We start from the raw sequence: 24,650 nt of genomic DNA, 5'->3' as shown, positions 1-24,650 counted from the left end.
TGAGTCAGCTGCTGTATGAGGAACAATACATGTCTTCACAGCAGTCAGATTTTTAACAGAAATACTAATGTCTTCAGTGGATGCTGTGCTTAGATGAGAGTATTCCTTAGGCATTTGAGCTAATTGTTTCAAGTCTTGTGGGAGGGTGAACACCAAAGGTTAGCCTACCCTGATTTCTTGTTTTAAGTGGCAGTCTGTAGGAAGAAGTTGCTGGATCTTGTGATATACTGAGGTACGAATGTTGAGTGTTGTTACGATGGAAGAAAACACTGTGAAGGGAATAGACCTAAAAGCCACCATTTCTTTTTACTTAGCTTACTTCAATTTCACCATAATTTAATAAACATATGTTTTTTAATGTAAATAAGTATATGGATTTTTTGGAAGTATTTTAATACCTTATGAGTGGTAACAATGGTTCAACGGCATTTCCTTGTTCAGCATGGATCTTAAGCTTTTCTGTTGTGAACTGTTTAGGTACTAGAAGGCTTCATCTTTGTAACGCAGTAACATTTCAAGTTTCTTGGAGAACAATTTGTCTGTGATAAGGTGGGCTGTACTTGGATATCTAGGGTCTTGGTAGTCTCTACAAAATATAAAAAGTGTTAGCATTGGGGTGTTTCTAACTTTTCTGTCTATATGTGTTACTGATCCAGTATGTGGTACCATGGGGAGTGCCTTAAAACTGAAAAAGAGCAGCAAGAAAACCAGGATCGTTCCTCTCCTTCCTGTCTCCTGCAACGTGACCACAAATAGCCTGGGACATTTGTAGTTTCGCCCTTGCTATGTGAAGAAAGTGAGCACTTGACACCTTTCCAATAGGAGCCATCAACTTCTTTTTACAACAGCAGATTTAAATCAAATGTTTTGCAAAAAGCTTATCAGGACCAAGGAAGTTACTGGAACATTACTCTTTCTTTGATTTGTAGACCTCTGATTGCATTTGTCAGACTGTGTGAATTGTGAGTTAGCAGCTTTAAAAAATGTTACCCTAACTGTAACCATTACATTCTGTTTTAGGTTGCCTTGTCCACGTTTGCTGTGTATGTCACAATAGACAAGAACAACATCTTGGATGCTCAGAAGGCATTTGTTTCCCTAGCATTATTCAACATCCTCAGGTTTCCATTGAACATGCTTCCTATGGTTATCAGCAGCATAGTAGAAGTAAGATTTCAGTCATTAACAGGGTGTTTCTGCAGAGAAGTAGTCACTGGGTGGAAAGATCATACTCCTGTGCTTAGAGAATGTCCACTGATGAAATTTGGCCACCTCAGAAAGGGGGTTTTGCATTTCCTATGTGTAAAGTGCTGTAGAAGCAACCGTATTTCTTGTGGTTTGGGAAATGTGAGTTTGACTATCCAAGAAATTATGCAATGGATTTAAGGAAGGATTAGGATTGCATAATAATGATGTAATGTACATGTGGTGCAAAGGAACAAGCTCTCAACTATAAAGAGCAGGGTATAAGGTAGTTTTGCATCCCTTTCCCATGCAGGCCAGCGTCTCCTTGAAGCGCCTTAGGGTGTTCCTGTCTCACGAAGAGTTAGATCCAGACAGCATAATCCGGGGTCCCATCGCAGAGGGTGAGTTTTTTTTCCTGTTGAAAATGAGTGTGTGCAGGTTTTGGGTGGCTTTGCAGTGTTTCTTTTCCTTTCTGCAACAAATTTACTGCATTTTGGTGGATTTCACTGATAAATTTTGGCCAGAAAGCAGAGAAGGGAGTTTGTAAAATGAAAACTATATGAAGTTTCTACCACCTTCTCAGGTAACTTTTCTTCTGCCCAACTCCTGCATCCGAACTACAGAATATCCAGGTACAGATGGTCACTTAAAAAATTACTAGTTAGCCTGTTTTAAGTGTAGCCATTTAAATTTGTAGGCAGTTAACAGAATGATAATTAATGCTGTGCCAAACCCCAGCATTTTGGAGAAGAACAATCATGTAACACTTCAGCACCCTTGAAGGAGAAAGGATAAGTCCCGGTTCTGGCAAATGCCTCTGCTTTGTTTTGCGCAGAGCATTGCTCCCAGCGTTGCTTCCACTGTATCCAGTGTTGCTGGGCTGGTTATATAGAGCTGTTTAGGAGGTAGATAAGCATGAAGGCAAATTTACTGAAAAACTAATGCCCTTTTTCTTGCAAAGCAAAACATGACTTTAACTACGTCAGTCACCTTTAAATGATTTTTCTTACTTCCTTTTTACAAAGGTGGTGAAATCCCCATCACTCCCTGTCATGTGGTTAGCTGAGCTCTATATCATTTTAGTCACTTGGCTTTCCCGTAAGCCGTCATCTGAGGTATTTTATTTATCTATTTATTTTTGGTTTTCCTGTCTCCATCTTCCTTTTGGGAATATCTCCTCCCCTTTCTCAGCTGAAAACATGACCATGACATGACAATACATAATCATGAATACATTGCTCACAAATCTTTAGTGTGGTTTTTTTCTTTTTTATCCATAACTGGTTGTACTTGCATACTAATGAAAATATTTACCTAGGCTAAGTATTTATTGCACACTTGGTTGAGTTAGGAGTGGTATATTTTGAGTTGTTGCTGTAAAAATCTACAGATGCCAGTACCATGCAACATTTCACTGAACAGTATTTTTTGTTAAAGTTATTTTATTTGGTACTTTATATTTTGCCCTATCTCTCTCATAGTAACTTGGCTTCACACATGGAATTGGCAGTTTAGCTGATGCTTCCATTGAAGCACAAGTCAGATTGAGGCTGCTAGTTTCTTGAACTGACTTTGCAGTGCTGCAGTGGAGCTGCTGGATAAAGGAGGATGCAGCTGAGTAAGCCAGGATCTTTGTATAGGTGACATTCATGTACCTCTTGGTTACTGAATAAGTGTAACCTCAGAATCTGATGTGTTCTGCTTTTACTGAATTTATCAAGACAAGCTTTTGGTAAGCAATGGGCTGTTGTTCTCCTGGAAATGTAGCTTTATATCTCTGCCTATGTGTGCTTAAATTGACTTCTGTGGCGTGATCCAGAACGTACAGTTTAGCTACTTGCACTGCAACTTTTACAAATATGATTTTTCCGTTTGTCAGCTGAAGGAAGCATTGTTGTAAAGAATGCCACGTTTAGCTGGGCCAAAAGTGATCCTCCTTTGCTGAACAGGTAGGAATTAGGACACTTCCTTCCACTCCATAATCTTGCTGCATCATAAACGATCTGTATTTGCATTATAAAATCTATATGCAGAAGAGTTTGTTGCCTTAAAGGAACAGGAGAACAAACATTTGTTCTATATCTTTATTTTAAACCAGGGGCTTAATGAACTAGAGGAATTTACAAAAGTATGCTGTATGTACGGAATGCATAAAGGGGAGTTGCAAGAGGTCTGATGGGAGGAGAGAAAGCCTCAGAGATTTCAAGCTCTTGCTGTGTGCTGCAGATGGGATGAGCTCCATCTACAGGATACAGCCCTTGTAATTATCCCTAGTCCCTCATGTTTGCATGTGTCCTTGGAGTCTTCCTTTTAAAATCTCATTCTTGCTGAACTGTAGGCATCCTTGATTCCTGTGCTGGAGAAAAACCAGTGAAGAACCTTGCACATGGTATGGCTTACAAAGTAACTGGGGTGATGCAGCTACAAGCCATGTCTTCCCTGTGCCCCATCCCTGTCCTTAATTTTGGCTGCTCTTTCTTGGGCCTTAAATTGCATATTTTTGGGGACAAGGATGCAGTTTGGGAAGCATCTATTGATATTTACGTTTGTGTTCACAGAACATTTGAGAGAAATATTGGACAGGTTGTGTCACAGTACCTTTTTTCCTTTTTTCTTCCCCTGTTGACTAGTTACATATTAAGATGCTATGTCCAAAGCATAAAAAGAGCTGGGTGCTTTCTGAATTGAGAGGTTTGCATTTTCAAACAGTTAAAGTTTCTGTGCTGTGTCAGAATTTGCAGTGAGTGTTCGCGTTGCATCTGGCTTTATATGGGCTACTGGGATGTGCCAGCAAGTAAGGCTGAATTATGTGCACTTTATTTCAGCATTAGTTTCACCATTCCTGAAGGCTCCTTGGTAGCTGTTGTTGGTCAAGTTGGCTGTGGAAAGTCTTCATTGCTGTCCGCGTTACTGGGAGAGATGGACAAAAAGGAAGGCTACGTGGTTGTCAAGGTGTGGTGTGTCTGAAGAAATGTTCAGCTATTTGTGGTTATTGCCAGAGGAATTGTAGATTTCCAAGTGGTGTGATGAGGGCAAGAGAGAGCCTTTCAAATGTATGCATTTTTTAGCCTGATTTCTTGATGAGCCATGTGTATGCCTTAGCCTGCACCCTGTGTAGCCTGCTAAGCCTTGACCCAACAACTTCTAAATCTGTTGGTTTCAGGTTTAGCCAAATAGGTAGAACGATGGAGGTCTCAAAGATAAGTATTCTGATTCTTGTTGGCAGCCAGTTATGAGGCAGGGAGACCCTGTTATACATATTCCAGCCTAAGGAAAAGCAGTATTGGTTCATACCTTCTTAGACATCAGAGAATTACAAGGAGAGAGGGTACACCCAGATACCCAAACATGGGAAAAGCTGCTGTCGCAGTTTGGGCTTTCGTAGACATCAGAGTTGCACAGGGTTCACAGAGGAAAAATTACCTGGAAGTAAGTAAATAAATAAGTAGAAGTCCTTGTTTTGGATTTTGCTGCTGTTATAATGTATGGAAAAATAATTAAGAGCAAACCAAATGTGTTGCATTTAAAAGAATGCACATTTGGTTACCTCCAAAATTGTGGGAAAATAAAGTAGGTGAGATCTGAATCACTGATTATTTGTGCAGAAAGAGAAGGCAGAACTAGTCTTCAAAGCAAAATACTTTGCAGTAACTCAATCTCTTCCTTTGAAGTGACTTTACATAAAAACTACTTCCCCTACTTTCTGCAGAAATCTCTTGGCAGGGTTGCGTTTGTGAAGCACTTGCATTCCAGATTAAATTGTTTTATACAGAACATGATTTATAACTATATGAAAGAACTAATGACTTTTGACATCCAGTAATTGTGCAAACATTCTCTAAACAAATGTTTCCTCCCAGTTTATGTTAGACAATCATATTTTGTTTGAAGTCCTTTATTTTCCACCAGCACACTTTGTTACATTCATTTGTAGAGAGGATTATAAAAATAACATTTTGGAGGAGGCGGTAGCCCAAGAACTACTTTGTGCAGTTTTGAAATGACCATGGGCAATTTGTGAGTTGATTAGCACTGCCTGCTTCACAAAGCCCTGCTGTGCTTTGACTTTGTGTGTAGACATTTAGTCTAAAGTACTGAATAAGGAACTTTATTTTTCTTGCAGGGCTCAGTAGCCTATGTTCCTCAGCAAGCCTGGGTCCAAAATGCAACTCTGGAAGATAACATTATCTTTGGAAGGGAGATGAATGAGAGCCGGTACGAGCGTGTGATTGAGGCTTGTGCACTGCTGCCTGATATAGAGATTCTTCCTACAGGAGACAAAACAGAAATAGGAGAAAAGGTATTTAAATACCCACTCTACCATAGTAGTGCTATTGCTTGTAGTTAAGGCCATATAACTTCTATCCTACTTTATCTTAAAGTTGTGTTGAATTTAAAACATTCAGAGTAGGAATCCTCTAGAATAAGAGGCAGATTTGAACAGTATATTTATCTTTTCTTTAAGCCTCAGAAGGGAGGAAACCTGTCCTCGACTGCAAATGCAAACGCATCTTGCAATGACAGTTTTTAACCATCTCTAAGTTGCCATGGTCATAGAGCAGAAAAATGTCTGGAAACAGGAAGAGAAGAATCTTCTCAACAGTTCAGTTTCATTTAAAGCAAGCAAACAACCCCCCCAACCCCACAAAACCCAAAAAAACCAAACCACAAAAACAACCACCATCCCAAAACTGGCACTTGGTTGCAGAAGTACATGCGGTGTGGGATTTTGAAACTTGCATAGATGTAGTGCGTATGTAACCTGCTTGGCGTTCTGCTAAGCTGATGTTCTCCAGAAGACATGGATATGTAGAGATATATGCTTTGCCTGCTGACTGGTGGTGGGGTACAGCTGCCAACTGACAGCCCCAGGCACATTCAGTAAAGGGGCTTTACCTTCCTTACTGGTCAGCAGGCCAAACAAATTGTAGAGCGTGAACAGAGTTTGCTTATTAAATCAGAGGCAACACTGCAGAAATACAGCTGAGAAGAAAAGTAGCCTCTGAATGTACAGAGTTGGGCAGATTGGTCTGGGTTAATTGCTTTACAAGACTAGCAAACGCTTTTTACTAGCCTAGCCCTTTACTGACAGTGAGAACAGAAGTGCTTCCTTCCAAGAGGATTTTGACTGATTGTTTATGCTATTGTGGTAGTGACGTTATTTGTGATGGAGATCTGTTTCATACAATGTTGAAATTTCTCTAATTTGCATAAACCACCTATGACTTGTGCTTTTTACAGGATCGTATTTTCTTGTTTCCCCCAGGGTGTGAATTTGTCTGGAGGACAGAAACAGCGAGTCAGTCTTGCTCGGGCAGTCTACTGTAATGCAGATGTCTATTTATTTGATGATCCTTTATCAGCTGTTGATGCGCATGTGGGGAAACATATTTTTGAAAAAGTCATTGGACCAAAAGGAATACTGAAAAATAAAGTATGTCATAATGAGATTCTTGTCTCTAGAGAATGATTTGTTTTTCTTTGAGTTCAAATGATTCCAAGTTTGTCAAGCTGCATATTCAGTCAGACTTTTGTTTCAAACTTCTGAAAAGCTGAAGGATCCTCCTGCAATTTTTAGAAGACTTTATAAAACACTGATTTTTTACAATGAAATATGCTCTAGCTTGTGAAATTAAAAATTCTTTAATGCAAAAGTCAAGGACATTATTTTTTCTGAAAAATGCTGCATGCCTGTCCATAGTTATTACTGTGTTGTATACAGAATTCAAGCAGAAAGAGCGGTAGTTCAACCATTGTATTTACTAATTTGAGATGTTGAGGTGTTAGAAAAACCTTTTTTTTTTCTCTTTAGACACGGGTTTTGGTAACCCATGCAATCAACTATCTGCCTCAGATGGATACAATTCTGGTAATGACGGATGGAGAAATCTCTGAGATGGGCTCCTATCAGGAGCTGCTGAAGCAAGATGGGGCTTTTGCCGAGTTTCTTCGTACGTATGCTAATGCTGAGCAGAGCATGGAGAACAGTGGTAAGCTTACAAATAAATTCTCTTGGAAGAAGCTGATGTGTGGCATGTTAAGGGAGTCACGTTAAATATATTAGTAGTGGAGGGAAAGTTAAAAGAAATTATTTATTGTGATATATGTAGAGGTGCTTCATTCTTTGAGGGCGTTGAAGGTTGTGAGATTAAACACACGTCCTTTCGTAAAATTTAGGAAAATGTGGAGCAGATCTGTAGTAAAATTCCTCTTACTCTAGAGCAAATTTCAGATGGTTGTGAGATCAAGTAAAGGCCAGCTGGGGTTTATACACCCTTCTTGTGCTTATTGGGATGTGTCGTCTTTATGCAGATAATTCCTTTGTGGATGGGGAGGAGGAGAAGCAGCTCATTTTTCTAGCTGACATCCCTGACTCCTACATCTGCTTTACAAAACAGCTGTAGAGCTGCACTGATAGAGGAATATACTTTAGATTTTTTTTTTTTAACCTGCAGATGGGTGCAGTATTGGATTTTAATATGGGAACTTAGTCTGCCTCCAGCCTGTTTTCTTCAGTGGCTTGCCTGTGGTGACTTCCTTATGCTCCTCCATATGCTCATGTCAAAAAGTAGGAGGGGTGCTTGCACTGTGCTGACTGGGGTTGAGTTGTTGGCATATGCTTGAGGCCTGCTTGGTAGCAAATGCCCGCTGCTGAGTGCTGCAGAGCAGGCTCTGGAGAAGAAGGAAGGGATTAAGCCCACTTTTCCCTTCAATCTACCATTTGGAAAACCCTTCATTCCCACCCATTCCCTAGAGGGAAAGCAGAGGCATTTTTTCAGTCTAGTCCTCACATGTCCATCACAGGCAAAACAGAAATGGTGACTCATGTAGCTGTACTGATGAGGCTTTAAAGCATTAAAGAGGTGTTGCATGGCTGCCTTTGGCAAAGGGCTGCTCCTGATGTTCATCTAAAAGCTCCTTGTGTGAGGGCTCTGATGATCTGCCTTATGCTCTGAAGCTGCCCTCTATGGAGGGCTGTGAACGAGCAGAGTCTGTTTACTGGATGTGTAAGGTGTCATCTTCTCCTGGCTCCCTCTCATGTATCCGGCTATCCCTGATGGGGAGTTGGATTTGGGGACAGTGTGTGAAGCTGAGGCTCAGGGTCAGGATGCCCTGCTGTAGGCTAGCTCTCCTCTTGGAAAGGTCTCTTGATATGTCTTGGCTGTTACTCTGCAGATTGGGATCCTGGTTTGGGTGGACACTGTCTCTAAACAGTGAGTGCTGTATGGGTGGGGTCTCCCACTGTGAAAAGACCACCAGGAAGAAATTTTATTGCAGCAGAATCCAGCTCACTTCTGTGTATTTTCTGTAGATGCTCCCATAGCTACTTCAAGCGCAGTCAGACTTGTTGCAGTCTTCAGTGTACTAGTTTACTTCCAGAGACAAATTAACTTTCTCTGTGCTTCCCTAGAAGTTAACATGTTGACTTGTACTAATATTTGCCTCCTTTAATAGCCTTGTTCTTTTAGCCTTTGTCTCCTCCCCCTTCCAAGTTAATTTACTTTTCTGTTTAAATACTGAGTCTTCTTTTGGAAAGTGAGCCAGTGCTTTATCTTTTGCCGTGCTTTTCTGCAGTTGTCTAATAAAAAGCACTTCTAACTTCGGTATGACCCTGGTGATTTGGAGAGGATTGCTATATCACAGGATTGGCCTATTTGCAGCAAATTTGTTTCTCAGTTTTGGTTGAGTGATCTTCTGCCGATGGTAAAAAGTGAAAAATAGGAGGATTATTTGTCTGGTTCATGGGGATAATATTAATATTTTATCAGATGTGTGAAAGATCACTAAATATCATTAAAATCACAGGTTCTTGGATAAACACAGAGTAATCTGTGATGGGAGTCAGCCTGCGCTAGCTGGAGGGCATCGGCACACCCACTTTAAGAGGGAGGCTCCCTTCTGTCTGCAGCTACATGTTGGCAGCATGAAATGAAAACACTTAAGCTTAGAGCAAAATAGAAAACTGGATTGGTGCTTTCTGGCTGGAATAAATCCTGCTTCTGAAAGGGTGGGAAAGCCTTTCCTCCTACCCAGCCCCTGAGGTTTGGGTGTGAGTCTGTGCCCCATTGCCTCCTAGCTCTTTTCTCCCATTGGGATTCCTGAGGGATTCCTTCTGTCTCTGCACCGTACTGCAGCCTTTCCCATCCTCAGCATCATGGTGTTTCTTCTGTGTATAGGAAGACTCCCCACTGCACAAAGCTGCCCCTATGTGAGTCTTCAGGATGGCTCAGAGTGGAGGAGGTTTGAGCCCCCCTTTCTTCTCCAGCATCCTACCTGACAGAGAAGGCAGCAACAAGGGTGGCAGCAGTAGCTGCTCAGCCACAGGGAATGCAGTGTGCAGCACTGCTGCTTTCAGCTGTAGAAACATGAAATGGATGCCTTACTGTGTCTATGGTGTGTAATCTCCAAAGTAACTGGACCTACATGTGAAATTAACCTACCATGTTGTGTAAAAAGCATCCAAATTCTTCTTGTTTTTAGCAGTTGTTCCATTCTGTGGCATTTAGTGTGGCTGATATGCTGATGTCAATCCTACTGCCTGTGCAAATCGGTCTGGAGTCATAGACGTGCCCTTGACTCCTGGGAGTGTATTTCTGTTTTGGTGTCCTCCCCTTCAGACTTGTAGCTGTTGCTGCAATACCTGTACCTATAGCCTGTACCTATACCTATAGTCGCCTGTAGGTATAGTTGGATGGACTCCTGTTGACCTCAAGCTGGGGAACAGCTTTTACAGCTCTTCTACCAGCTTTAATTCCTGGAATAGTTGGGGAAGGTAGTAGCTGGATGTCCTGGCTTTCAGAAATAGCGCAATGAACATGCAGGTCCCATCTGCAGTTAGGGAGGGGATCTTGCCTTGGAGCTCTACAGAGGCTTCCCTGGGCACAAACTGGACCAGCTGAGAAAATATGAAGAAAAAAATAAGTGTCAGTCTGGGGCAAGGCACTTGGATTGTACAGGCATTCTTGGGAGATGCTTGCTCCTAGTTCTCACCTGCCCCAAAAGAGCTGTCATTCACACCTTTTATTACTTGGTGTAATCCAGCTCCCTGGAAACCCGGTGAATACTTATTAGCAACAACATAACAACTTTCCTTCTGACAGCCGTGAAAGTCCTTTCATCAAATCTGTCATAACTTGAAATGATCTTTCTATTCATAATCGCTGCCTGTACCTATAGCAAATTGTAACTTTGATTACCTTTCTTACCACTGCTTTTCCTTGTCTCCCGTACAAACTAATGCAGCAGATGTTAGTAATGTGTGTGGGGGGTTAAGGTTTTGCTGGTTTTTCCGAATGGCTTCAGCAGGAGCTTTGGTTTGTTGTTGAAAACCCTGGAGCTATTTTTAGTGTTTGTGGGGAGTAAAAGTGGCTCCACAGAAGTGCAGCTGCACTGTAAGTTTGAAATGTTTTTTAACTGTCTGGTTCATCTTTTGTCTTGACTGCAGTGCTTGAAAGACAGATATGTACAGCACAACTAGTAATTCTGAATCTGGTTTACATTGTGTGGGCTGTGCTTCAGACGGCTGTCTCCCCAGCGTTTGGGTCTGTGACCTTGCAGTCAAATGAAAAGCTGAAAGATATTTCAGTGGCTTCTTAGCTCACTTTTTAATGTGAGAATTGTCAGCACAACAGGTTACTCAGTTTTCTTTTGGAGGGAAAGGGTAGTAGAAATACTCTAAGAACTGCTAAGGGTCTGGACTGTAGCATTTAGTTCAAGAATCCTTGTAGCTACTCAATTTGAATGTCTTCGACTTTTTTCTTAAATTTTGTGGACTTAATTCCCCAAGTGTAAGCTGTTGTCCTGCACGAAGGAGAAGTCTGCTTTCTGGTAAAGATAGTGTGGTACAGGAGTTATGAGTTGTAGGACCTTGCTTGGCCTCTGTATAAATTGCTTCCCAGTTGCAGCAGTGAGGAAGAAAAAACTTTATTTTTAAACGGCTGAATTTAAAAGGAAGACAGCTTCCTTGCTAAATTGCTTTGTATTATACACTAAGTAGCAGTGTGTGTTTCATAATGAAAATTAATTCTGCATTATGGGCTGGGGTTTCATGATTGCGAGGAAAAACATTGTGCCTTCACAATCAACGCCGTCTCCCAGTAAAGCCCAGGATGCCTGTGTTTTGTGGCTGTGCTTCTTTCTAACAGCATGAGGCCAAGTTAAGCATAATAGCAGTGTTAGATAGTTAAGATAGCTTGTATGATGCCAGTAGGGATGGTTGGGTGCTTCTCTCCTTTCTGATTCCTTGGAAGGCAAGAGTTAATTGTTACCAAAATCGGCAATAAACCTCGTGTAACACCAATGTAGTGTGAAAAGGCAGGCATTCTTTATTCACGGCGCCGGATGCACGGGGGATCAGGATCGCTCCTCCTAACGTGCATACCTGAAAACGCATTGGCAGGACTTAAACACGCTTACAAATACAAAATCATGAAGGGGATATACATATGTAGAGTAAAAGGCGGAGACTTCTGAGAACTTATTAACATAGTCCCTCCTTTTTGCGCAGACTCTGTTGATCCTGGGGGGTCTTCTCTGGTGGTCGAGGGGTTGAAGGCCAATAGTTCTCCTCACTTCAACTTTTCACCTTTTTCTTCTTGCAAATCTGCCAAACCATAATACCGATCTTATCTAGCTTGGTTATTGCTTGCTTTCTGGCCTTCCATATGTCAGATAATCTTTGGCCTTAGAAATGCTAATTTAGTGGTAACAAGCCTCTTATCTCTGTCTTCATTCTTAGTTCCTTTTCCCGTTCTTTGTTATATTCCTTGTAGGACACCTTGCTCCAACCTAAGATACGTACTTATCTTGCTAAGATACATTTCACTGCTACCAATTATGCTAAACTACAAATCAAATATTATACCCAAAGTCATCGTTAATAACCTACAGGATAATACTGGGTAAAAATAAAAGCATATATCAAAATATTGACATGTGTTGGGTTTTTTCCAAATGTTGTGGAGTCTGGACCGGAGTAGTAATTCAGGAAACACCTGTCTGTGACAGGAAATAAATGTGACTTTCTCTTAAATTCATTCTAGTTAACTTATAGCAAAATTCAGCTCTTCCCTTTCTCTCCTCCACAGTAAAAGCTATTTGCAGCCTCTGCCCCAAATGGCAGAAGCAAATACTGATTCAAGATGAGTGCTGTTAGGGTATCAAATGCTTGGAAGCATGAAGTATCTCGCTGTTTCTTACTAGCCTGTCCACGCAGGATGATGACCAGGGACTACAGAGTAGATGGAACGAAGTAAACCTGTGCTGCCACAGCTCTCCTTCTCTCATTGCAGTTGCATGACTAAAGCAAGGCAGAATAGCAAAACTGTGGAGGGAGAGACATAGCCATGTGGACAAAAGTTGCCACTCTGAAAACATGATGCTTTGCATCTTTAATGTTGAAGTCAAGGAGTCTCCTAAGATGCTTGAATGAAGTCTCTTCCCCATCACTGGGGAAAATGCGTATGGTAGTTCCCTATACATAGTGAGGGTTTCCTGTTGCTGTCAGTATCAGTCCACTTTAGAGTAACTTTTTTTGATTCTCTCTTCATTAGTGCATATCTTGAAAGAAATTAAATTTCTTGATCTGTCACTTGTAGCCATCTGACATGGATTTTTTTTTTTTTCTCACGGTTGTCTTTTTTTGACTGTGTATAAGGTTTGGCATTAAAAAGAGATCCATTTCAGCAAATTTGATCCTGCCATGGGCATTTATGGTTTTGTGGTTTAGGTTGTGCTACTTGGATGCGTTTTTGTATGTAAAGATTGAAAATGGTTGAGTGTGTTCTGGAAAAAGCTAATTATATATACTTTTAGACTCAGATCCTTCGTTAGAAGGAACGGTTCAACCTCTGGAAACAGGTAACTGCTTTATTGCCATGTGGCTTTATATTAGCGCTTGTGTTGGAGTAATATGAGTAGCTGCAGTTCATTTACAAGAGTTTGAGTCATTTTAGAAGAATTTTGTCTGCACAATAGAAGGTATCAGCTTGGTTTGCATGTTACTTGTTTGTGTGATGCTACAACAGTTGGTGTCTCAGCTTTCTCAGCTTGTAGCTAACTCACCAGCAGCAATACTTTATCACAAAAACTTCCATGAGGAAGCTTTAAATAAACTTTAAAGATGCACCCTGGACTTAGGAGTGTAGTGAAGGTACCCAGAGAGGCACTGGTCAGGGTTGATCCCCGAAGGTCGTTTTTGTTCTCATGTGTATTCAGTACTTTGCAGCTGTTCCCTTTTATTGTGTCCGGACACATTTTTCAACAGAGCCCTCGTTAATTAGCTTATGCCCTAAGTGCATGTGCCAGATTTACTATGGAAATCTTGAGCATTTTTCGTTCTCAAGAAGTAAATGCAGTATAAGCAGGAAATCTTTGTAGCCTACAATATGAAATTGAATTTAAGAGCTGTTAAGGCAGGATTGTTTATTTGTGGTTTTGTTTGTTCATGTGGGTTTAGCATCACTTCAGTGATGCTCTAAAGTGATATGATGTTGGAATGCTTACTGGTTTTCATATGTGAGCCTTTAAAAAGAAATGCTGTTAAGTGCTTAAAATAACCAGCAGTCCCATATTGCTTTGCTCTTGTTCATCTAAATAAAAATAAGAACTAAATCATTGAACTCTTTACTCTTTCATATTTTCTGGTGTTTTTCTGCTTCTACACCATACTGAACGGTTTAACTTTGGGTTTTTAGAGTAATGTTCAGTTTGCAAACACAGGAGTGAACAGCTTTATGTTCAAGCAGTCCACACTTAATGTATTGACAAACTGTTTTATGCATATATTTTGCCTTAGTATAAAACCACGAAAACATCAGACTCTAGACCTACACAAATTTTCCCGAATATCTTTTGAATAGATGCAGGTGGGCTTTTTTACTTGCATAAACACTTTTAAAATGCAAAATTCTTTCTGTTTTTACAAATTCTGAATTAACTGTCATACTTGAAAATGGAGTTCCATTTAATTGACAGTTAATTTTTTAGGAGTCAGTCACTTGGTTTGTGTTAGGAGAATGATGACATAACTTGAACCTAGAAGTTTTACTCATGGCATTGTATTACACTGAACTAACTTGCTTAGAGAAAGCTTAATATTTCAAGCTGACAGGTTTTGTCAGGTGTTTTAGACAATTGTCTCTGTGCGCTGCATCTTGTTACAAATTGGATGATGTGGGATAACAAGACTTTTTTTCTTTTTTTCAGGACTGACATTCGTAGAAAGATCCCTTGCTTAAATTAATCTGATTTCTATGGTTGCTTAAAAACTCTAGACTTTTGCATGTTGCTTCCTGCTTAATTTTGAAGGAATGCTCCAAAGTTAATAGCACATGCCTCTGTTCTTACAGCTTCACTCCATAATTTACTAGAATGTCTTCTCATTGCATTCTGAAATTAAAATAATTTACAGTTTAAAAATGTGTAAAAGTTGTGGTTTGAAAAGGAGTGGGTGGACTGTTTGATTATTTTTTTCCCCCCACAGAGTGTGTCATAGTGTGACTTGGTATTGCATGCTTTAACATCAAGTATGTCCTCATAATTATATTACATTATTAATACTGACATACATTTGGTAGAAAAATAGAAAATAAATGTTCACTCTCTTGGCAACTAGTCCTTTTGGGGATGGAACTAAACCGATTTGTTTATCTGGTCGATTATCTGTTAGTATATGTAAATACTTAACTTGCGTTCCCCCCCTTTGCACATTAGGACTGTGCCTGGCATTTAGGATTGAAATGAAACCTTTGTAGCTTTTTGCTTAACACTTTCATGTTTACTTTTTAATCCATGCCCAGATGCAAATAGTCCATCTGGAAAGGAAGGAAAACCTATAGAAAATGGAGTCCTTGTGAATGAAACCCCTGGGAAGTTGATGCATAGGTATGTGGTCTCTCTTTTTCTTCCTTACTTACTTTTTCAGTTTTCCTCCCCCCTTTCCTTCCCCCTCCATCTGTTACTCAGTCATGGACAAACAGTAATTTTGTGTTTATGGATTTGTTAGAAGAAAATGTATCATGCTGGATCCGGCAGCCTGAGAGAGGCAAGGCTGCTGCTCCTCCGTAGCTCCAGGTCCAACAGGAGCAAGGCTGAAGATGTACTCCCAGCAGGCACATGCACTTAATAGTTTACAGGCACGCCACATGTATACATCGCCAGCACCACAAACACAGCACCAAATGGCCTCATCCTGTTCCCATCTCTGGTGAAGCAGGATGGGGGCTCACTAGTGAGAATATATGTGTATGTACGAGGTGGATTCCTCCACTAGTTGGGCTTAGGCACTCAGTCTGCCCTATAGCTGCCCCTGGATCCCAGTCTCCCCAGTTACTGGCACCTGGGCATATGAACCTCTGAGGCTGCAGCCCTGCTCCAGTTGCTGGTACAGGCTGTTGCATGTGCATGTCTGCACACACAGAGCTCTTTTGCTGCTTTTCTTTCCATCTGAAGAAATGGTTGCATTGTAGTAAGATACCATGGGTTTGGCTCACATAAAGAGTGCAGTACTGGCTAGCCTAGCTTTCTTACACTTTCCTAAGGCTTCTGTAGCTGACTGCTGTCAGATGGGATGAAGTGCTAAGTGGACCTTCAGTCTGATCTAGTAGAGCTGCTGTTATGCTTGAAAGAGGCCAAAGGCAATCATTCTGACTATACCTTCCCCAAATCAACCGTCTAGTCTATGCCTTACAGTGCTCTAAAGTTACTGTTTTTCTAGAAGCTAATGAGTGCCTGGGAGTACACTTGCCCATTTTGATGCCAGTGTGGGTACTCTTTTGGCACTTCAGCAGCTGCCCTGTGTATGATGATAAGGTTTGTGAAGGCTGATGCTGATGATCACCAAGCATTTTTTTCTGGAGTTTGATTGCTCAGCCAAGACTTTGACTGGCTAGCCTGTTGTAGCTGAATATGGATACTTGAGAACTGAATGCCATCAGGGAGGATTAGGAATGTACTGTGGAGGAAGGAAGCGCTAGTAACCACTGTCCTGATGGTGACTGGTTAGGAGATTATCACCAGAATAATGTAAGCCACTGACTTGGAGCTGTGGACTGCTGAAGTCTCACTGTCTGTGAAGTAAACACCTGGCCTGTGTCGTACTAAGACTGAAAAATAAATGTCTTCAAACAGGCAACTCAGTAACTCCTCAACATACAGCAGAGACACCGCAAAGTCACAGCACCAGAGCAGCACAGCAGAGCTGCAGAAGCCACTTGCTGAAAAGAATTCCTGGAAACTGACAGAGGCTGACACAGCAAAGACTGGGAGGGTAAGGTCTCCCGTTCCCACTTCCTGCACTCTGTTTCAGAAAAATCCACAGGGTTCAGAAGAAAATAGCTTCCAAAGACCATGTAACTGGGGTGAGAAAGGCCTGAGTGGATTCTTGGACTTGCTGCTTGTTGTATGGTACTTCATGGAAGTGTTGCTGTGCCCTCTGCTCCTGTGGCTGACCCCCAGGTTTGCATGCAGGAAAAGTGCTGACACCAAAACTTTTGTTTAAGGTGATGGGCCTGACCACATCAAAGTTTGAAAGAAGAAATGAAAACCTTGTAGCTATATTTTGGAGAGAGGTTGTGACAAAGTAGGTGACCTAATGAAATCTGCCCCTGCAGCATAAGGAGCTGGAATTGATTCAGATGAATTAAAGCTAACTTTCCACTGTAAACACAAGTGTCTAATCCTAGGATACCCAGGGCTTTCTGAGAAACCTGGGAGTGAGGTTCCTGGGAAAGTGGCAGTTATACCTCCTAGCAGTATTGCTTGAATCATCTGGTTAAAGATAGATCCCAGGATACAAGCTGGAGTAAGGATTTAATTAAAGGCTATAAAATCTTGTGGTAAAAAGAGAGCACCAAAAACTGGAACTCCACAGTGAGGTTTTTGGCGCTGCCACTGATGCTCTGTGTTACTTCAGGCAGCTCTCTCCCTACCCTTCCCTTCTCTTGGGAGGACAAGGGAAAGATGATGTGTGCCTGCCCTGGAGGGGTGCCAGGTTAGGCACATCTCTGTAGAACACTTTGCAGCTTGTGTTCCCAAGCAGTGGTTCTCTAGAGTGCAGCTGTTGTGGTTTTATGGCCTGATGCAGAGATACTGACTTTAAATAGGGATTGAAGAAGGGGGAATTGCTCATTTTGAAACTTAATCTGCAAAATTAATTTTTTTTTCCCTTCTGTCTTCAGGTAAAGGCAGTAGTGTACTGGGACTATATGAAAGCAATTGGACTCTTTATCTCTTTCTTGAGCATTTTCCTCTTTATGTGTAATCATATAGCCTCCCTGGCTTCCAACTACTGGCTAAGTTTATGGACAGATGATCCTGTTATCAATGGGACACAGCAGTACACAAATGTCAGACTGGGCGTGTATGGAGCACTGGGAATTTCTCAAGGTTTGCTTGGTCTTGCCTATTTTAAAATTAGCTGGTTCAGAATGTTTCTAATGCTCTTGGTGACCTTTTATCCCCAGAACCGCAGCAGCAGTTTGCTAAGGATTTGTGTGGGGTTTCTTGTTGTGTGTTTTTTTTTCCTTTGAAGAAAGATGAAAAAAACCTGAGTGACTAAAAAAAGGCAAGCAAACCAACCTATAAAATTATTCAGTTAGTGAATATGGTTTTCTTTCATTTGTACAAAACAAGAATAAAAACATTTTGCAAGCGGCTGAAGAGTAAGCAGTTGGTGACAAAATGTCTGACCCAGGAAGTGGCTCCTTGGCCTGTAGATGAACTGTGCTAGCCCGGTTTGCAGGGACAGTTTGTCACAGGAGACCACGGCTATGCTGCATCCCTTGCAGCCACAGCCTGGCTGAGCTACGTAGGCTGGTGTTTCCTCTGGCAGTTTGAGGGTCCATCCAAGGCACCACAGGGAGGCCAGCTCAGCAGCTTTTTAGGGTCCTCTTTGTGGTCAAAGTTTGTTTGCCATGAAACGTAAGACCCCAAGTATCCCACTTCAGAATTACCGTAAAAATCCTGCAATAAAAACTAAATGCCACCTTAAAATTCAGTGGTTCTCACTCAAGGAGTGTTCAAGTATTAAACAAAACTTTGTAATGGAGATATGACTTCTTCTGTGAGAGAAATACAATGTTTTTACGGATTATTTTTCTTTTTAATTACTTGGAGTAACTGCTGAGTCTACCTATAGTGAACCCCAGTTCTCAGAATTATTGTACTAGAGATGTGCTAATGCTAAGTGATGACATAATGAAGGAAAATGTTTTGTGTGAGAGGTGGAAGCAGTTAAAAACAAGTTTTCTTTTCTAGGTATTGCTGTGTTTGGCTACTCGATGGCGGTGTCAACAGGGGGAATATTTGCTTCACGACACCTGCACCTTAACCTGCTGCACAATGTCCTCAGGTCTCCAATGAGTTTCTTTGAACGCACACCCAGTGGAAATCTGGTGAACCGTTTCTCTAAGGAGATAGACACCATTGACTCCACCATTCCACCAATCATCAAGATGTTCATGGGCTCGACATTTAATGTGATTGGGGCTTGTATCATCATCCTGCTGGCCACACCTATAGCTGCTGTCATTATTCCTCCTCTGGGACTTGTGTACTTGCTAGTGCAGGTAGGGGGTTTTACCCGAGAGCACTAGGACCAGCATCCTCTGTTAAGACAGTTCTTTTCTGACTCTGCACTGGGATGGGTTTTAATGTGTTAGAGTTGAGTCATGCTTGACTGACTGTACTTTGCATGGTTTATTGATTTAGCTGACGTTAGCAGAGCATTTCCTTCCGTTGTCAAGTGTAGAATGACTTCTGTGCAGAAGGCAATCCTTTAGTACCGAAGTAAAGTTTATAAAAATGCCATTAGATTTTGAGGCATTATACAAAATAAAAATTTTGTATAGCTTGTTGCTCAGAGCCCAAATATGGAAAATGTACAGGCTTTTCTAAAACATGTTTCCAAACAAGAGAATAGCCTTTAGAGGGGTATGTGTGCATTGCTGATGTGCCTGTTTTGTCAGGATGGTGTTTACAGAGCAAGGGAAACTATGGCAGCCTTTCACTCCTGCTTGTGTAGGCAGGGTGTGCTTGTTCACTCTTGCTTTACTTGTAGAAATCTAGTAGAGCCAGTACAGATCAGAGAGAAGCTGCGTTTTGACTTGGACTCTTGAATTAGTCCATCTATTGGGCTCCATTAGTAAACCTTAAAGGCAGTGATATGTGTGTTTCATACTGTTAAACTAAGCTTGCAGAGAAGGGAAAGAGGAGAAAATGGCTATCGTATGAGATGGTTTTATTGGCAGTTGTTTAAAGACAGCAGTGTGTATGTAATGGTCTTTTTAGGCCTAAAAGTGTTGGAGTGTTATTCCGATGTGTAAGTTGAACCTCTGTAACCAACAGAGAATGGCAGGGAATTGTCTTATGACGCCCTTTGTCTTTTCAGACACAGGATGTAACCATAATTCTCATACTCTGATTTGCAGAGATTTTATGTGGCTACTTCCCGCCAGCTCAAACGTCTTGAGTCTGTCAGTCGTTCTCCTGTATATTCTCACTTCAATGAGACCCTCTTGGGAGTCAGTGTCATTCGAGCCTTTGAGGAGCAGAAACGTTTCATAAAGCAGAACGACATGAAAGTGGATGAAAATCAGAAAGCTTATTATCCAAGCATTGTTGCAAACAGGTAACAGTGGGGTTGAAACACTGAAAGGCAGTTATATAGGGAGGATGTGTTCTGCTGCCTGGGCTCCTTACCAATCACAGCTCTCAGCATGCTTGTCCAGGGTAGGGGAAGATTTTTGCTTAAACATCTGTGATGGAATTAAGATTACTTCTTAATTTCTTTTCTTTATGAGAGTTTCTGCCTTATTTCTGGGTTATATTTTTTAAAAGTTTTGATTAATTGACTCCCAATGTTAACCACAACTGCTTTCTGAACTAAGACAGGAATTTGTGCACCTGAAAGGTTTATTAAACCTCTAGGTTTGCAGCAGAACCTCAGATACCTTGCACTTCCTGTGTCACTGGCAGTACGCAGATGCCATATTACTAATCTTTTCCAGAAGAAGATATGTGACAGAACACTGGCCACATTCCTAATTCTCTGTGGGTGAATTACTGGAAAGATGTGTTACATTTTTCTGTCTCGCAGGTGGCTGGCTGTCCGTCTGGAGTGCGTGGGGAACTGTATTGTCCTCTTTGCAGCATTGTTTGCAGTGGTTGCACGCAACAAACTCAGTGCAGGACTGGTTGGCCTCTCAGTGTCCTACTCACTGCAGGTAACTGTACCTTTATTTTTTTTTTAAAAAAAAAGCTCTGTAACACTGCATCAGAAAGTCAGAACCTTGCTATGGCTTTGGAGGAAAAGCTAATATAAGAAACATAGGAAGAGAATAATAACTACAAACAGCATCTGGAAAGATGCTGCGAAGTTCCTTCTTTGCCTCGCCTGTGTGTGGGAATGTGGCTAAGATGACTCGTCCCCTGCGTATTAAAGGCATCCGGATTTTTCTCTTGTCCAGCACTGATTAGCCAAGACCTTGTACGTGTATATGCATTCCATTAACTTGCAGTGCTTTGGTTGTTTTGTGTGTGTTTATTGCAGGTAACATATTTAGTGTAAACCGCTTGTTTTCTTCTTGCAGATTACAGCATACTTGAACTGGCTAGTTCGCATGTCATCTGAGCTGGAAACTAACATTGTTGCTGTTGAAAGAGTCAAAGAGTACGCTGAAATGGAGAAGGAGGTACGATGAGTTGTCCACCACACATGCAGAAGTCGGTGCCCTAGTCTGAGGTCTCATGCACAGCCTGACTGAATAGGTTGGAGGGTGCAGCTGGGCATATCCTCTGAGCTGATGGATGGGATAGAGCTTAGGGCTGGCAGTGACCTCCCTCTAGTGACAGGCTGTATCTTAGTGGGTAGTTCTGTGGGTGCTTTTGTGGGGCATCTGCTGATATTTAACAGTGTTATTTAGGAAATGTGCTGTTCTGCCCTGGGCTAAGCAGTGGAGTTGTACAAATGTTTTGGTTTCCTAAGCGCTTAAAGATTTTTTTTTTAATTTGTGTTTCCCTTTTTGCTCTCAGTGTGGGGAGTAAAGAAGTTTTACTTATTTTTGTTTCGATTCAAATCACCTAACAACTCATTTCATCTGCAGTTGTGACCCTTTTGGCTACAGAACAGAATTCTCTGTTGCTTCTCTGCCACACCTGTCACTTGAACCAGGCTTGAGTCACTATTTTTGCAGCCAAATCTTATGAGGACCCTTCGTAGAATTTCTTCTCGTGTTCTGGTAGCAGAACAGTGTTTATACAGTTAAAAGCCTTTTTGTTTGGCACTGGCAGTGAATGCAGTGGGGTGTGTTCTCTCCTGTCCCATCTCTGTGGGAGGCTGAGGCAGCAGCTGTGTACTTTAGCAGCTTGTTAATCTTCTAGTGCTTATGTCTCAGTTAAACTTCCTTCTTACAAATAGCAGAATCATACAGGCAGCGTGTATCCAGATAACCTGCTTTTACGCCTCCATCACAGTAAAGAAACCACTGGGGAAGCCAGATGTGCAACTAGAAGCAGTTTATCTGGCAAGTGGGACTTGTGATAGCAAAGCCTTTGACTATACAGATGAATTAATCTGCCATGGGGCAGCTCTTTCTCTTTCCATCATCATCACAGTTCCTTTTGCAAAGTACACGCTTTTTCTTAATTGCTTTCCTCTGGACATCTCAGCCCATGTCTGGTTGAAGGAGAAACTGATCTGATGTTTGTGTGGTTCTTTCAGGCCGAATGGAATATTGAACAAACTGCCCCAGCGAGTACCTGGCCCGAGGAAGGGAGGATTGAGTTTCGAGGCTATGGTTTACGTTACCGGGAAGACTTGGATTTGGTTCTGAAAAACATAAATGTTACCATAAATGGGGGTGAGAAGGTAATGAATCCGAATTCATGGTAGAGTGTTACTGTTTATAAGTCTGCATGCATAAGCCAAGGAGAGGTCTAACCCTGCTCTGCAGTGTGTCTTGGGGCCTTAAGAACTAGAAGGCTTTCTGTAGAATCAGTCTTATTGCAACTGGCTGATGTAGTGGGCTCTTATCTTTTTCAAGTTGTGTTCTGCGTCATGGGATAAAGATACACAATTTGTGGGCTTGCGAAGTATCTTTTGGTCTGGTTTCATAAGGAAGTGGAGTTTATGCTGTCTTCTCTCCCCTTCCCAGGAAATTTTGCTAATTTGCTTGCTATAAGCAAAGAGGAGTACAGGTTGCAGAGAGATTAAGTTAATTATAGTCTCAAGAAAATGAGCTACTAAGTAGAGGAGAGAAACCTTGATCTAGTAAGGGAGAAGTTGCAAGGTGAGACTCTGCAGGAAAAAATAGGACTTCAGAGTAGATTCTGGGGTTCTGGCCAAACTGATGGTGATGTCCGTGTGTCTCCTACCACTTCCTCACACATGCGCTCACATGCATCCTGCCCCAGTCCTATGTGGATTCTCTGATGGCTAATAATAGTGTGATCTTGCATGGCAGCATAGATAATAGCTGTAAAACAGATCTACTATCCGGCTTCCTTATTTGTGGTATCCAACTAGGCATTCGCTTTTTCATGGAATCATTAAGATTGGAAAAGACCTCTAGGATCATCAAGTCCAACCATCAAGCCAACACTATCACACTTCCTACACCATGCCCTGAAGTGCCACGTTTACACCTCTTTTAAATACCTCCAGGGATGGCGACTCCACCACCTCTTTGGGCAGCCTGTCCCAATGCCTGACCACTCTTTCAGTAAAGAAATTTTTCCTAATATCCAATCTAAACCTCCCCTAATGCAGCTTGAAGCAGTTTCCTCTTGTTCTATCACTAGTAACTTGGGAGAAGACACCAACCCCCACCTCGCTACAGCCTCCTTTCAGGTAGTTGTAGAGAGTGATAAGGTCTCCCCTCAGCCTCCTCTTCTCCAGACTAAACAACCCCAGTTTCCTGAGCTGCTCCTTATCAGACTTGCTCTCCAGACCCTTCACCAGCTTTTTTGCCCTTCTCTGGACACGCTCCAGCACCTCCATGTCCTCCTTGTAGTGAGGGGCCCAAAACTGAACACCGTATTCGAGGCGCGGCCTCACCAGTGCCGAGTACAGGGGCACGATCACTGCCCTGCTCCTGCTGGCCACGCTATTGCTGATACAAGCCAGGATGCTGTTGGCCTTCCTAATGTGCTTTTTGAAGCATGCTGAGTGCATGCTTCCTACCTACAAATATGGGCAGAATACTACCTCAAGAGTAGTTAGAAAGGTCAGATGGCAAGAGATATAACAACCAACCAAAGTAGCAATCTTATATATTTATTTAAAAGAAAAGAATTGAAGACTTCAGTCTAACTTGGAAGCAAAACATACAGTATGAAACAGTGCTTTTGGTGTGGGTTTTTTTCTATCAATTCAAACAAGATAAATGTCAGCAATTATAACTGTAAGCGTGAGCCAAAAAAGGATTAGGGAAACCTTGGCCTGCTCTACCCAGTTTCATCTCACTTTCTAGAAAAACTTGAAAACGTCTGTGATTGGATTACAAATTTTGAAACCTTTTTAGTCTTTTTTTTTTTTTTCATATGCAGTGATTTTTCTTCCCCTTTGATCAGCCTCAATTTGTTATGCTGATTTGGGGTGTTGATAGCCCAGCAATATGACAACCTTCTGAAAATCCCTCAATTTCAGGTGGATGCTTGGAAATGTTCTAACAGTAAGTTGTTCATGTATTTCTTCCCAACAGATCGGAATAGTTGGAAGAACGGGAGCTGGAAAATCCTCGCTTACTTTAGGTTTGTTTCGGATTAATGAAGCAGCCGAAGGAGAAATTATTATTGATGGAATTAATATTGCAAAGATAGGGCTCCATGACTTGCGGTTCAAGATCACCATCATCCCTCAGGTAGGTGTGAAATCCTGCCATCACCAGAACTTGTTTTGTAACAATGCTGTTTCTGCAATGTGTACTGGGAAGAATATATTTATTCCTATTCTGATCTATAGCTATGAAGTTGAGTCATTTCAGCATGTTCTTTCATGGACTCAAAGCCAAGCTTTTTTCCTAGACTTGCTTCAGTTTCCTAGACTGCTTGTGCTGGATAACAAGTAGGGGCTTGGGCTATGGCCAAGTTGTGTGCAGAAGCAAAACCTTGGGCGCTGGACCCACGGGCTCCAGTCAGCACCCCATGCTGATCACTTAAATGCTATAGACAATGTAGCCTGAGGGGGAAGGTTTGATCCCAGCTGAACACCTGATGGGGATCCTCAGTAAACTGGGACCATTGCTCTTACGGCCAGTAGAGGGGGAAGTAAAGTCTGAGTATTTCCACTTGTGGGGAGCCTTCAGGGGCCTTTTTGTAGAGATTGGTTTTCACTTTAGGTAATTCAGTTCTTTTTGGAAATGGAATGAAGTTACTGTATAGTCTAGTTGTGAGCGACTGGGATTTTGCCTTGCTCTTTCAGGCTTGGTATGCAGTCTTTGGGCCTTTGTACATAGCATTCTGACTTT

General features: G+C 41.7%; 1 protein-coding gene across 12 annotated transcripts in view; it reads left to right on the top strand.

The window, feature by feature from the left end:
• The window catches only part of LOC142062582 (multidrug resistance-associated protein 1), a 59,251-nt gene that overhangs the window by 29,815 nt on the left and 4,786 nt on the right, over positions 1–24,650 (top strand). For 5 of the 12 annotated variants that reach the window (XM_075105166.1, XM_075105164.1, XM_075105165.1 and 2 more), the window contains 17 exons: positions 1,021–1,167; positions 1,499–1,586; positions 3,065–3,134; positions 4,011–4,137; positions 5,309–5,485; positions 6,452–6,619; positions 6,998–7,175; positions 13,000–13,044; positions 14,985–15,069; positions 16,315–16,453; positions 17,364–17,571; positions 18,442–18,752; positions 19,614–19,813; positions 20,282–20,408; positions 20,775–20,876; positions 21,905–22,051; positions 23,886–24,044. In XM_075105166.1, coding sequence (XP_074961267.1) covers positions 1,021–1,167; positions 1,499–1,586; positions 3,065–3,134; positions 4,011–4,137; positions 5,309–5,485; positions 6,452–6,619; positions 6,998–7,175; positions 13,000–13,044; positions 14,985–15,069; positions 16,315–16,453; positions 17,364–17,571; positions 18,442–18,752; positions 19,614–19,813; positions 20,282–20,408; positions 20,775–20,876; positions 21,905–22,051; positions 23,886–24,044 — 2,478 coding nt within the window. Of the gene's footprint in view, positions 1–1,020; positions 1,168–1,498; positions 1,587–3,064; positions 3,135–3,442; positions 3,575–4,010; positions 4,140–5,308; positions 5,486–6,451; positions 6,620–6,997; positions 7,176–12,999; positions 13,045–14,984; positions 15,070–16,314; positions 16,454–17,363; positions 17,572–18,441; positions 18,753–19,613; positions 19,814–20,281; positions 20,409–20,774; positions 20,877–21,904; positions 22,052–23,885; positions 24,045–24,650 lie in introns of those variants that run through there. The other 7 variants (XM_075105162.1, XM_075105170.1, XM_075105169.1 and 4 more) reach the window with 7 other exon arrangements.

Source organism: Phalacrocorax aristotelis, chromosome 10 (genome assembly GCF_949628215.1).
Source record: "Phalacrocorax aristotelis chromosome 10, bGulAri2.1, whole genome shotgun sequence".
NCBI classification, from domain to species: domain Eukaryota; kingdom Metazoa; phylum Chordata; class Aves; order Suliformes; family Phalacrocoracidae; genus Phalacrocorax; species Phalacrocorax aristotelis.
This window is presented reverse-complemented; position numbering and strand designations above follow the sequence as displayed.